The 13,542-nt window shown below is 32.3% G+C and overlaps 1 protein-coding gene across 13 annotated transcripts in view; it reads left to right on the forward strand.

Annotated features, from left to right (window-relative positions):
• The window catches only part of LOC139499351 (cytosolic carboxypeptidase 2-like), a 123,735-nt gene that overhangs the window by 83,093 nt on the left and 27,100 nt on the right, over positions 1-13,542 (forward strand). For 6 of the 13 annotated variants that reach the window (XM_071288022.1, XM_071288030.1, XM_071288023.1 and 3 more), the window contains 7 exons: positions 805-950; positions 2,071-2,169; positions 6,181-6,320; positions 7,351-7,630; positions 8,077-8,248; positions 10,282-10,311; positions 11,913-11,984. In XM_071288022.1, the coding sequence (XP_071144123.1) occupies positions 805-950; positions 2,071-2,169; positions 6,181-6,320; positions 7,351-7,630; positions 8,077-8,248; positions 10,282-10,311; positions 11,913-11,984 (939 nt within the window). The remainder of the gene's footprint in view (positions 1-804; positions 951-2,070; positions 2,170-6,180; positions 6,321-7,350; positions 7,631-8,076; positions 8,249-10,281; positions 10,312-11,912; positions 11,985-13,542) is intronic. The other 7 variants (XM_071288033.1, XM_071288034.1, XM_071288031.1 and 4 more) reach the window with 3 other exon arrangements.

The raw sequence follows: 13,542 nt of genomic DNA on the forward strand, positions 1-13,542 counted from the left end.
CATAACATAAATGAAGGGGAGATAACTCAGATTATTTAGAATAAATATAGATAAAAGTTACAATGTTATTGTTGTTCTAAGAATCAATTTAGTCTTTATTGCAGGCTCCTGTCAAGTTTGCCTTCAAATCCTGTAAATTTAATCTTTATTTCAGGCTCCTGACAAGTTTGCCTTCAAATCCTGTAAATTTAATCTTTATTTCAGGCTCCTGACAAGTTTGTCTTCAAATCCTGTAAATTTAATCTTTATTGCAGGCTCCTGTCAAGTTTGCCTTCAAATCCTGTAAATTTAATCTTTATTTCAGGCTCCTGACAAGTTTGCCTTCAAATCCTGTAAATTTAATCTATATTTCAGGCTCCTGACAAGTTTGTCTTCAAATCCTGTAAATTTAATCTTTATTTCAGGCTCCTGACAAGTTTGTCTTCAAATCCTGTAAATTTAATCTTTATTTCAGGCTTCTGACAAGTTTGCCTTCAAATCCTGTAAATTTAATTTTTATTTCAGGCTCCTGACAAGTTTGCCTTCAAATCCTTTAAATTTAATCTTTATTTCAGGCTTCTGACGAGTTTGCCTTCAAATCCTGTAAATTTAATCTTTATTTCAGGCTCCTGACAAGTTTGCCTTCAAATCCTGTAAATTTAATCTTTATTTCAGGCTCCTGACAAGTTTGCCTTCAAATCGTGTAAATTTAATCTTTATTTCAGGCTCCTGACAAGTTTGCCTTCAAATCCTGTAAATTTAATCTTTATTTCAGGCTCCTGACAAGTTTGCCTTCAAATCGTGTAAATTTAATCTTTATTTCAGGCTCCTGACAAGTTTGCCTTCAAATCCTGTAAATTTAATATAAAACGGTGCAAAGAATCGACTGGTCGAGTTGTAATGTGGAGGCAATTTAAAATACTCAATAGTTTCACATTAGAAGCTACATTTAGTGGAACAATTATGAATAAGTAAGTCTGTTTTTATGTTCAAATTTAATATTCTGAGTTATAATTAAAATGTAGGTTTGACAAAGAAATTTCCAATAGTTTAATATGTTGGAAAAGAGAGGCAAAATATACCAGAGCGACATTCAAGGGGGTAGACCTTGGTTCAGGGAGATAACTCTTTAATCAGTTAAGCGTTTGTAAAAGTCAAGTTCATCAATGTATTTTAAGCATTTACATGAAACAGATTGAAAATAATCTATGTAACCTAGAAGCTTAAAATATATTTTTGAAAATGGTTGACACAAACGTACTGATGATTTTAAGAGTTATTTCCCTTAACCTACCTCCTTAAACTCACAAGTAGAACATAAACTGACAACAACATGTCTTAAAAAGAAAAAGACCAACAGACAATCAAGCAAACTATAGTACACAAGACACAACATAGAAAACTAAAGACTGAGCAGCACAAACCCCACCAAAACCTGGGGGTGATGTCAGGTGTTCTGAAGTGGTTAGCTGATCCTTCCACACATGTGGCACCCGTTGTGTTAATAATGTTAGTGCAAACCTAGTAATAAGTCTAATTCTGTAGGTCATATTCAGGAAGCTATGTATAATTAATGAACGATGAGCTTATACATATTCTTTTTATTTCATTAAATTAGAATTAAATGTTATTCAAACAATAAATAACTTTAATATATATTATGGTCGGTTGTTTTCTCTTTGACACATTCCCCATTTCCAATATATTTTATTCAGACAACCTAAAATCTAGTATATTATGTACAATCTAAAATATGATTAATTCTCATTATGACCATCCTTGAATGGCAAATAAAATATTGCTTTACTAAAATAATCTTCGATCAATTGGCCGTTTCAGAATCTAAAGCATCATGGGTAGTTTCATTGTTCGTACCCCAAAATGAAAATAACGTCACGTCATTGGTTAAATTTCCATTGTTTATGACATTTTTAACCAATCAGGACGTTTCGGTGTACACTTTTGAAAATATTACCCAGGATGCATTAGATTCTGAAACGGCGAATTGACTTACAAATGTATGATGATACTGTGTACGGTACAACTATGACACTATCATGAGATTGAACTTTAATTTTAATTTAATTTCAGAAATGAATATCGCCATTTTAATGTGCATGATTTTCAAGAGATGGGAAAAGTCTTATCACAAACAGTGCTAGAATATCAGAGAACACAGGAAAATAATGCGTAAGTTCAGAGGTCACTTGGTTTCAATAGAAGATGAGCATAATTTACCAAATTTTTAGGAATCAAAAAAATAAACAATAGTAAGAATTGCTACAGTTCACAAAACCAAAACTATAGAAAGAGTAACATAAACCCAAACTGGAGATAACCTTGGGCACTTTTCAAGGTTAAACAATTTCTATAGACTTTTGATTGTTGCAAGTTTTATGGCATACCATAACACATTATTTTCTATGTCCACTATTTTGATGTTTTAAATCATTCAACCAATGTGACCTACCTTTTCAAAATGAGGCAATATAAATAAATTTAAAATGAAACTGACTTCCTTTAAGCTAGTTGAATTTGTTTTCTAAAGTGCTATAACATCAAAGAATTGATAGAAGTGTATTTTGAATGTAAAAACATAGTTAGAAAATGCTGGAACCTAATGCACTGTGAATCAGACTCTGAGGACAGTTACTGCTACTTGGTACTTTTTTATGAATCATTAGTCCATTAAAAGATAAGAACACTGTTATAACAGGCCAATGACATATTAAACAATAGTACCATCAAGTGAAGCAATAGCAGTCAGCACAGGGTCTTCAAGCTTTTGTGTAAATGGTAGTTTTTATTTAAAACTTTTAACTACTTTGAAATGTTCTGTAGTTGAGGTGATACATTTAAATATTAAAAAGTTTGAACAAGTTTATTCTCCTGTAATTGAGGTGTTAAGATGATAAGTAGAAATTTGAACTCACGTGGCTGTAGTTAAGGTGTTGAAATAAGGAAGTTTATTTTTACAGTAAGAGAAAGCGGTAAGGAGATTTGAATCCAGTCACCTCTTTGAGTCGTACTCTAAATTAATATCAATCTGATTAAATTCCTGTGTCCATGTCTGGCTTACAATGATCTGACAACACCCCATTCTTACGTTTTATTGTCAATACTTTTCTACATCCTCTGGTTTTGTTCAAATGATTATACACTCTTTCCAATACTTGAAGGCTGAAATTTCCTTGGCTGATGTAAATTACCAGAACAAAAAGTAGAATGGAGTGTTGTCAGATCATTGTAGGCAAAGTTTGGACACATAATTTGTATTTTAATCAGTTTGAATTAATGTGTACCTATCAGTATATTATACATGTATCCCTTGCACCATCTAAAATAATCTATTTTGTACTAACAAGGCTGTGATTGGTTACTTTACACACTCTACATTTCACCTTGAAGTTTGAATCGATACACACTGTGTTATTTGCCTATATATGAATCATAACTGTATTGAAATGAAACTTGTATTTACTGTTTGTCTTTGATTGTCATCTATCTATGTAAATATCTTCTGCCAATCAAGGCACACCTCCTGGAACTGGAGTACAGTATATAAAAATGTTAGATATACTCTGGATATCTTCCACAAGTATTTACATTAAATCCATAAGAATTATCTACACTCACTCACTTATGAAGAAGACATTCTACATTGGAATTATAAAACAGTAGTAATTAGTATAAGACCAATAAATCTTCTAATTCTTATCCAGTTTATCCTTTCCTGCCCAGTTGAAATTTTTTTAACCAACTTGTGGTTACTCTAATCTCAGTTCTTTATTGGTTGAAATTGAATTATGATGTACATCAAATTTTCTTGCTATCCTATAAAATTCCCATCCTGATATCATGCAAAAAGATGACGATGCCATGTTGATCATGCTTAATGGAGTCAGGTATAAAGATCTTTTATTATTTCCCAGATATGGGAAAAGTTTGTCTGTATATAATAGCCTTCAACTAATTAAGAGAAACTGCTAGGTTCAACCATCATACTGTATTTTTTCACTGTCGACAGTTGAAATTCAAAATTGAATTAAGTGGAGACATATCATATCACACTCAATGCCATGGTAGAATCTAATACCTGCTAAATGACACTATTTTCTGGGTATTTCCCCCCCCCCCCCCATGGAAGCTCCCATTAGGACATCTTGAAAAAGCAGTTTTGTCCACATTTTGATACAAAAAATCAATTTTATCATGGGTGTATCATTTTTAAGTATGAAGAAGCAAATAAACAACATTTAAATAAATTTTGATGCCCCTTTAAAGGTTGTGTAGGACTAAAATGGAGAGCCATTTTACACATAAAACACACATGGGCATTTTGAAATGTTGGCAGGTATGGAACCTATATTCATACATTTTCTTGTCCAAGTGTTTTTCAAGTTTGTTATACCCCCGCTTTGAAAAAAAGGGGGTATACTGTTTTACCTCTGTCTGTCCTTCCGTCAGTCTGTCAGTCCATCAGTATGTCAATCCGTCAGTCTATCAGTCAGTCCGTCCGTCCATCCCATGGATATTTTCGTCGCATTTATCTCAGGAACTACTTGACAAGGATTTCTAAAATTTGGTTTCAGGGTTTATATAAGTCAGTTATACCGTGTGATGCGTTAATAGATTCATCACTCGACAACTTCCTGTTTACCGAAAACACTTGTATCATTTTACACATAATAGCCAAGTTGAAAATTTTCGTCGCAATTTTCTCAGGAACTACATGACAAGGAATTCTGAAATTTGGTTTAAGGGTTTATATAAGTCAGTTATACAGTGTAATGCATTTTCAGATTCATCACACGACAACTTCCTGTTTACCAAACACTTGTATCATTTTACACATAATAGTCAAGTTGAAAATTTCACATTTTTCTCAGGAACTACATGACAAGGAATTCTGAAATTTGGTTTAAGGGTTTATATAAGTCAGTTATACAGTGTAATGCATTTTCAGATTCATCACACGACAACTTCCTGTTTACCAAACACTTGTATCATTTTACACATAATAGTCAAGTTGAAAATTTCGCATTTTTCTCAGGAACTACATGACAAGGAATTCTGAAATTTGGTTTAAGGGTTTATATAAGTCAGTTATACAGTGTAATGCATTTTCAGATTCATCACATGACAACTTCCTGTTTACCAAACACTTGTATCATTTTACACATAATAGCCAAGTTGAAAATTTCGCATTTTTCTCAGGAACTACTTGACAAGGAATTCTGAAATTTGGTTTCAGGGTTTATATAAGTCAGTTATACCGTGTGATGCATTTTCAGATTCATCACACGACAACTTCCTGTTTACCAAACACTTGTATCATTTTACACATAATAGCCAAGTTGAAAATTTCACATTTTTCTCAGGAACTACTTGACAAGGAATTCTGAAATTTGGTTTCAGGGTTTATATAAGTCAGTTATACCGTGTGATGCATTTTCAGATTCATCACACGACAACTTCCTGTTTACCAAACACTTGTATCATTTTACACATAATAGCCAAGTTGAAAATTTCGCATTTTTCTCAGGAACTACTTGACAAGGAATTCTGAAATTTGGTTTCAGGGTTTATATAAGTCAGTTATACCGTGTGATGCATTTTCAGATTCATCACACGACAACTTCCTGTTTACCAAACACTTGTATCATTTTACACATAATAGCCAAGTTGAAAATTTCGCATTTTTCTCAGGAACTACTTGACAAGGAATTCTGAAATTTGGTTTCAGGGTTTATATAAGTCAGTTATACCGTGTGATGCATTTTCAGATTCATCACACGACAACTTCCTGTTTACCGAACACTTGTATCATTTTACACATAAAAGCCAAGTTGAAAATTTCGCATTTTTCTCAGGAACTACTTGACAAGGAATTCTGAAATTTGGTTTCAGGGTTTATATAAGTCAGTTATACCGTGTGATGCATTTTCAGATTCATCACTCTACAACTTCCTGTTTACCGAAATATTTCAGCGGGGTATCATCAGTGAGCAGTAGCTCACAGTTTTACTTGTTTTATTTACTTTTAGTGTGTTGGCCTTTAGCCTTTTTTGTCTGTTGTCTGTGATGAATAAGAGAATTTCAGGCTACAATTTATTCAGAAGAACTTTATATCCAATTATGAGTCATCTTTTGTGAACTACTTTTCTAATGATAATTTTTTACTAATTATTGTTTTAACAGGAAACAGTCAGAAATGGTGTTAGAACTAACGAGATATGTTACACAGCAAGTCATGGAACAGCGAGGTTTGATGGAGCGACCTAAATTACCAAACTTTAAGTCAATGATGAGGGGAGACAAAAATGTTATTAATAATACAGGTAAGTAATAAAGAAATGTGATGCAGCAACCTAAATTACCACGGTTAATAATGAAGGCAGACTAAAATGTTCTAAACAATACAGGTAAGTAATAAATAGGTCATGCAGATGCAGCGACCTAAATTCCCAAATTTTAGGTCAATGATGAAGGGAGACAAAAATGTTATATTTGTATTAATAATACAGGTACAGGTAGTAATAATTCAGGCGTGATTCATGGAAAGTATGAAAATGGTAAAAAACAATGGCGGATCCAGAACTTTTCCTAGGGGGGGGGGGGGGGGGGCGCTCCAGTCATGTTTCAATGATTCCCTATTTAATCAACCAAATTTTGCCCACGAAAGGGGGGGGGGCCCCCTGGATCCGCCTATGAAAAAAAATGGTAATACTTACAAGTCACAAAAGTACAAGGATATAGAAACATGATACAATAATACAATATTAAACTTAAAGTCATGAATAAAGGGAGAGATAAATAGAAATGTTATTGTCAATATAGAAATGTGAAAGGTTGTCACACTGAGACTGCTTTGTTTTTGTTGCCCTATAATAAACTAGTATTGCTATTGAGTGTAGCCAAAGGAGAGTACTTCAGCAATATAAACACTTAAGGCACTGGTTCTATAATGATTAGTCAAGGGGAGACAACTCCTGAACCACAATTAAAAAACACCAAGCAGCTTTCTATAAACCAAGCAGCTTTCTATATTTTCCTATAAATACTACAACAATAAAACACACTAAAAAGCATTTTTTTTATTTCCCTATGGATACGTGTTATTAGTCTTGTTCTGGGAAGATAACTCTTGAACCTTAATATAAGAATAAGAAAAAGTGGTATGATTGCCATAAGACAACTCTCCACCAGAGACCCAAAGACATATAAGCTAGCAAAGATAGGTCACTGTCCAGCCTTCAATTATGAGCAAAACCTATACCGCATATAGTAAGCCCGCATTCAAGGGCCTTAAAATGATGAATGTAAACAATTCAAACAAACACTAAGACTGATGTATTTTTTTCCTTATAGAAAACGGTAACGATTCTAGTCAAGAGAAGACAACTCCTGAACCTCATGTCAGTACTCCAGTTTTTAAAGAAGCTGTACTGACCGTCATGGATCACGAGAACAGTACATTTGTTATGGAGGATAAACGAGGAAAACGGTCAAAGAAGAGCGAGAAAGCTCAGTCTAATCTGAGTCGGAAGGATGTAGATAATTTGCTAGAAAATGCTTCACTGAAAACAATGGATGGATGTCTGAAAATCCTGGCTCAGTTAAATGTACGAGAGGTCATGCAGGAATCAGAGTGAGTATAATCCTGGCTCAGTAACTGTTGAATGAGTGAATGTCATACAGGGCTCAGAGTTTGTATTATGTCTAAACTTTTCCTCATATCTTAGCTATGCAAAATGATTGACTGTGTAATGGAAGGTAGAATGCACACAATCACCATTGTAATGCAATAATTTTGTATCAATGGTTCTTTCTGTCTATTTCCTGATAATCATTATGTTTTCTATCTGTTCACATACAAAAAGGAAAACCATTATGTAAGCTATCTATTTACAGTAAAAAATAATAACCATTATCTTTGCTATATGTTCATTATAAAAAAATGATAACAACTATGTTTTCTATTCGTTTACAATAAAAAATGATAAATATTATGTTTTCTATCAAAAATGAAAACCATAATATTTGCTATCTGTTTACAGTAAAAAATAAACCATTATGCATTTTATCTATTAACAGTTCTAGTGACAGTGACAGTGAATCTGAACCAGAAATGAAGATTATTGAATCAAAATCAAAGAAAAAGAAACGGAAGTCTCGAAAGCAGAGGGATAGAGAGCAGGCAGATAGAAAAAATGGCTCTGGTTCATCTGATAAAAAACAAGAAGAAGTTCGTTCTAAGTCTCTTACGGTATGATTTTTGTTTTTAGATACCTGTACGTAATGGCGTGTTTTATAACTGAACCTAGTGTCGTGGATTATTGTAGTTTTAAATTATGCATGAAATCTGATGTAGTTTTGCTATACTGTAAATCAATTAATTTTTGCTAGCATTTTATTTTCATGGCTTTGGCGAGTAAAAATATGACCCCAATAAATTGGCACATGCATGTGACAATTGAATATTTAATATTTTTTAATATTTAATTCATTGAAAACAAATAAATTGAGTGTATTTACTGTCTTCTGATTGGTTAAAAGTATTACTTTTATTTTCAGTGTTATCAATTTGTATGGCGACACGCCCACTCTGACATGTATTCAAACACCAACATGTGTGTACGTTGTTATTGTTAATTTAAATAATATAAAAAGTTCTTTGAGCCTTATTTTTGATAGAAAGTTATTTATAATGAATGGCTATTATTTCTTTTGAATTTATAGAACCATAAAATTAATTCTTGACTCTTTACATTGAATAATCTGCGAAGCCAATTATGTAAAATGTTAAGAGTCAAAAATTAATTTTATGGTTCTATAAATTCAAAATAAATAATCGACATTCATTAAATATTTGAAAATCATGAAATTCAATCTCTGGGAAGTGGGTTAGAAAGGGCTAAATGTGATAGTATCTGTGAAGATGTCATAACTTTTGTCTCTGGGAAGTGGGTTAGAAAGGGCTAAATGGGATAGTATCTGTGAAGATGTCATAACTTTTGTCTCTGGGAAGTGGGTTAGAAAGGGCTAAATGGGATAGTATCTGTGAAGATGTCATAACTTTTGTCTCTGGGAAGTGGGTTACAAAGGGCTAAATGTGATAGTATCTGTGAAGATGTCATAACTTTTGTCTCTGGGAAGTGGGTTACAAAGGGCTAAATGTGATAGTATCTGTGAAGATGTCATAACTTTTGTCTCTGGGAAGTGGGTTAGAAAGGGCTAAATGTGATAGTATCTGTGAAGATGTCATAACTTTTGTCTCTGGGAAGTGGGTTAGAAAGGGCTAAATGTGATAGTATCTGTGAAGATGTCATAACTTTTGTCTCTGGGAAGTGGGTTAGAAAGGGCTAAATGTGATAGTATCTGTGAAGATGTCATAACTTTTGTCTCTGGGAAGTGGGTTAGAAAGGGCTAAATGTGATAGTATCTGTGAAGATGTCATAACTTGTCTCTAGGAAGTGGGTTAGAAAGGGCTAAATGTGATAGTATCTGTGAAGATGTCATAACTTTTGTCTCTGGGAAGTGGGTTACAAAGGGCTAAATGTGATAGTATCTGTGAAGATGTCATAACTTGTCTCTAGGAAGTGGGTTAGAAAGGGCTAAATGTGATAGTATCTGTGAAGATGTCATAACTTTTGTCTCTGGGAAGTGGGTTAGAAAGGGCTAAATGTGATAGTATCTGTGAAGATGTCATAACTTTTGTCTCTGGGAAGTAGGTTAGAAAGGGCTAAATGTGATAGTATCTGTGAAGATGTCATAACTTTTGTCTCTGGGAAGTGGGTTACAAAGGGCTAAATGTGATAGTATCTGTGAAGATGTCATAACTTGTCTCTAGGAAGTGGGTTAGAAAGGGCTAAATGTGATAGTATCTGTGAAGATGTCATAACTTTTGTCTCTGGGAAGTGGGTTACAAAGGGCTAAATGTGATAGTATCTGTGAAGATGTCATAACTTTTGTCTCTGGGAAGTGGGTTAAAAAGGGCTAAATGTGATAGTATCTGTGAAGATGTCATAACTTTTATGATAAATTAACCTTGTTTTGAACTATTAGTTGATTTGCAGTAATACAATATTGTAATAATTTGACCTTGAATGACCTTAACCAATTGCTGGGAAATATTTATAGTTGATTTACAGTAGTATACTTCTGTAATAAAATGACCTTCAGCAAAATAAAATGACCTTCAGCAAAATAAATTGCTAGGAAATATTAGTTGGTTTACAGTGTAATAGATACCTTTGTAATATTTTGACTTATGACCTTCTTGCTATTTGATATTATCAGGAGTTGACACCAATATTCCCAGCAGAACAGGTAGTTGAATTCATACTTATAATGACATGCTGGTCAGACAATCTAAGGTCAACATTCAAATCATGTTTCTTGAACATAACTTGACCATTAAAGCTGAAATTTTCTTTGAGAATATTCATTTTCTTCATTTTCTTATTTTGACATTTTGGAATGATTGCAAAAAAAGATGGAAAACGCTCTTTCGCATTCTACCTTTAAAACATGTCAGGAAGAAATAAATAGTTTAAAAATTAAAAAGAATGATTTACTGACTTTCAAATGAGTAGTATATCATATTTTTAGTATAACCTTGAGTAATATAACACATTTGAAGTATGACCTTGAGTAATTTATCATATTTTTAGTATGACCTTAGATTGGATTGATCCTATGACATGTCTTAGTTTTTAACTGAGGAGGTGGGATTATTATCTTTCAAAACTAAAATCATGGAAAATTTACTAAATTATCTCCCCATTATTAATAACAAACAAACTTTCTTACTTCTATTATCTGATTAAATACTGACTTGAAAACCCACATCTTGTACTCTGTAATACTGTCATCTTATTATCAGTATATATTGGTATTAAAATTTCTTATAGGATATATTCTTATATAATATACTTATTATTAAATAACATTCATGATTATGAGCTGTTTTGGCTAAAAAGAAGGGACATAACTCTTAGTTTGCCTAATGAGATTGCCAGTTGTTTGGCTGAAATTCAGTGTTTCTATCTAAATATACAGGTTACCAAAATGCAGAAAAGTGTTTAGAAAGTGATGTAAAGTTCTTAGTGTTTAGATCAGCTATGTTAAGTTCTCCTTGCCTCAAATTTACATATGGAATTTTCCTTATATTAATCTAATCTATTCTCATATCAACTTCTAAGTAAATCTTATGTATATAGATCTATATTATTATTTGTATAATTTGTTTACATATAAGTGACTCCAATCAAATACCTGAGTGGAACCAGGTTAAGAATAAAAACAATCAGTTTTCCTTTAATAATAGTGCATGCATATATATATATATTTATACTAGTTATCCTAAGCTAAAGTTTTATTACATAATTGATAAAATTCCTCTTTTCATAGCACAGTAGTTATTTCCCTTGGAGAGAACACTAATTATCTCCCTTGAGTGATGACTGGTTGAACTAATAAGTAGCTTATTTTAAATCACGGACATGAAAAGTTTATTTTGACATTAAATGTAAATGAATTTTCTTGATCCCTATTACTAAAATAATTATCTACAATGTTGTAGAGATCAGTCTTTTCAGTCCAATATTATTCAAAGGGAAATAACTCAATTATGAAAGGAGGAATGAAATGTTTTCTGCATGTGTAACATATTAACAATGTAATTGCACACAGTTTGTGCTTCATTATTTGAATTTTTCTTGATAAACATCCTATCAAAATAATAAAAATTAGATTTGGAAAAAAAAGATTCAAATGCTGATTATAAACATGAAAAGTTGTGCAATTACAAGTTTTATTATCTTTCTGCTTATTAATGTATTTTTCTGTCTTTTTTTATTTTACTTTGAACCTTCAACTTGCATGATGTTCTGGATTTTGACCTTTGACCTTTGACCTTTTAACATCAGGCCTTACCTAATATACCTGCCTGTTCAGAGTTGAGTGACAGAGATAAAGGAGATAAATCTCTATCAAAGCAGGTAAGAGTTATCTCCACTTCATTTTGTAACTTGGGGTTGTGGCAAAGACTTGCAGATGGTTTGTTTATTTCATTCGTCATGTTTTTATTACTGTTAATTCAGAAATTATTGCGATGATTTTATTAATGGGAAAAATGCGACAGGGTTATATTTTTATAATCGCAATAATTTAAACTTGCATTTTGAAATTTTTTAAATGAATTTAACAGGATTTTTCTGAATATCGCAAAAATAAAACCGCATTTTAGTCTAAAATGACAAAATCGCAATAATAAATGCACGCAATAATTTCTGAATTTACAGTAGTAAATCTTTGAATAACTGTAAAATATTTGGTTACTTTAAAAACAATTGTAAATTTTTACATGATAGAGAGTTTGCACTGCAAGTAAAGCCCCTCCAATATTTTGAAGTATTATAATATCATTTTTATACATTATGAACATATTAACCTTTTCACATTGCTATGTTTATTGCTTACAATTGATAATCTTGAACATTATACATTATGACATATATTTCCATTGCTATATGTACAGTGGTAACCTGATAATCCTGAACATTATATTTTGGAATGCTTTCTTGCAATCAATGTCTGTTGTATACATTTAATAATTTGAGTGGTTTTTTTTCTCCTACATGTTTTGTTTAACTTTTAAACTTCTGTTTAATCTTTGAATTTTACACTGGATGCTATAGCTGGCACCCCTAATTTTATTAACCTTGTTTGATCTTTGAACTATATTTAGCTTGTACACATGAATTGTTGTGTGTAATTAAATATGTGTTTTATTTGACCTTTGAACTATATGTGGTCTGATTAAGTGTTGTGTATTTTCATGCTGCACGTGGGCAGAAAGCACCGCTGGTAAAATCTTGTAGTTCTGGTGTTCTAGACGTAGCTGTAAAATATAATAAAACATTTCCTAGATTTATAAGTGCTGTCCCATCTGTGAGACAAACTAAACCCGTCAAACTGTCAAAACTTGACAAAGGTCTAAAATACAGTCCATCTGATTTGGATGTTGTGAAAGCAAAACCATTTTTGGGCAAGAAATGTTTTGTTAATAAACAAAACCCACAATATCTTCCACTTGTTAAATTTGGAATTGAAAATAAATCAGGTGGGTCTTTATCAAGTGGACCTTTTTCAAGTGGACCCTTAATTTTGCTGTCTCAAGACCATATGATGAAAATTCGAAAAATGACTGTCACTGAAAGAAATAAAAATAAGAAACCAAATGTTGAGGACAGTCAAATCAATAGTTTATCTAAAATGTGGAACATGAAATCAGATAGAACTCAGATCTACCCACCACCAACATTCATACACTGTAAAGAAGTAGGATCTGAGGTTACTCAGGAATGGAAAGTTCACAAGGAGAAATCTTTAAAGGGAGATAAATCAAATGAAGAAGTGATTGATGTGAAACCAAAGACATTTACATTAGATTTAAATGTTAACAACACCTTTACACAAATTAAACGTAATAAAACATGGTTTCAAACTGGGAACCAGTTCAATAGATTACTTCCAAGAGAAAGTAACTCTAGTCTT

Source organism: Mytilus edulis, chromosome 12, assembly GCF_963676685.1.
Source record: "Mytilus edulis chromosome 12, xbMytEdul2.2, whole genome shotgun sequence".
Lineage (NCBI taxonomy): Eukaryota > Metazoa > Mollusca > Bivalvia > Mytilida > Mytilidae > Mytilus > Mytilus edulis.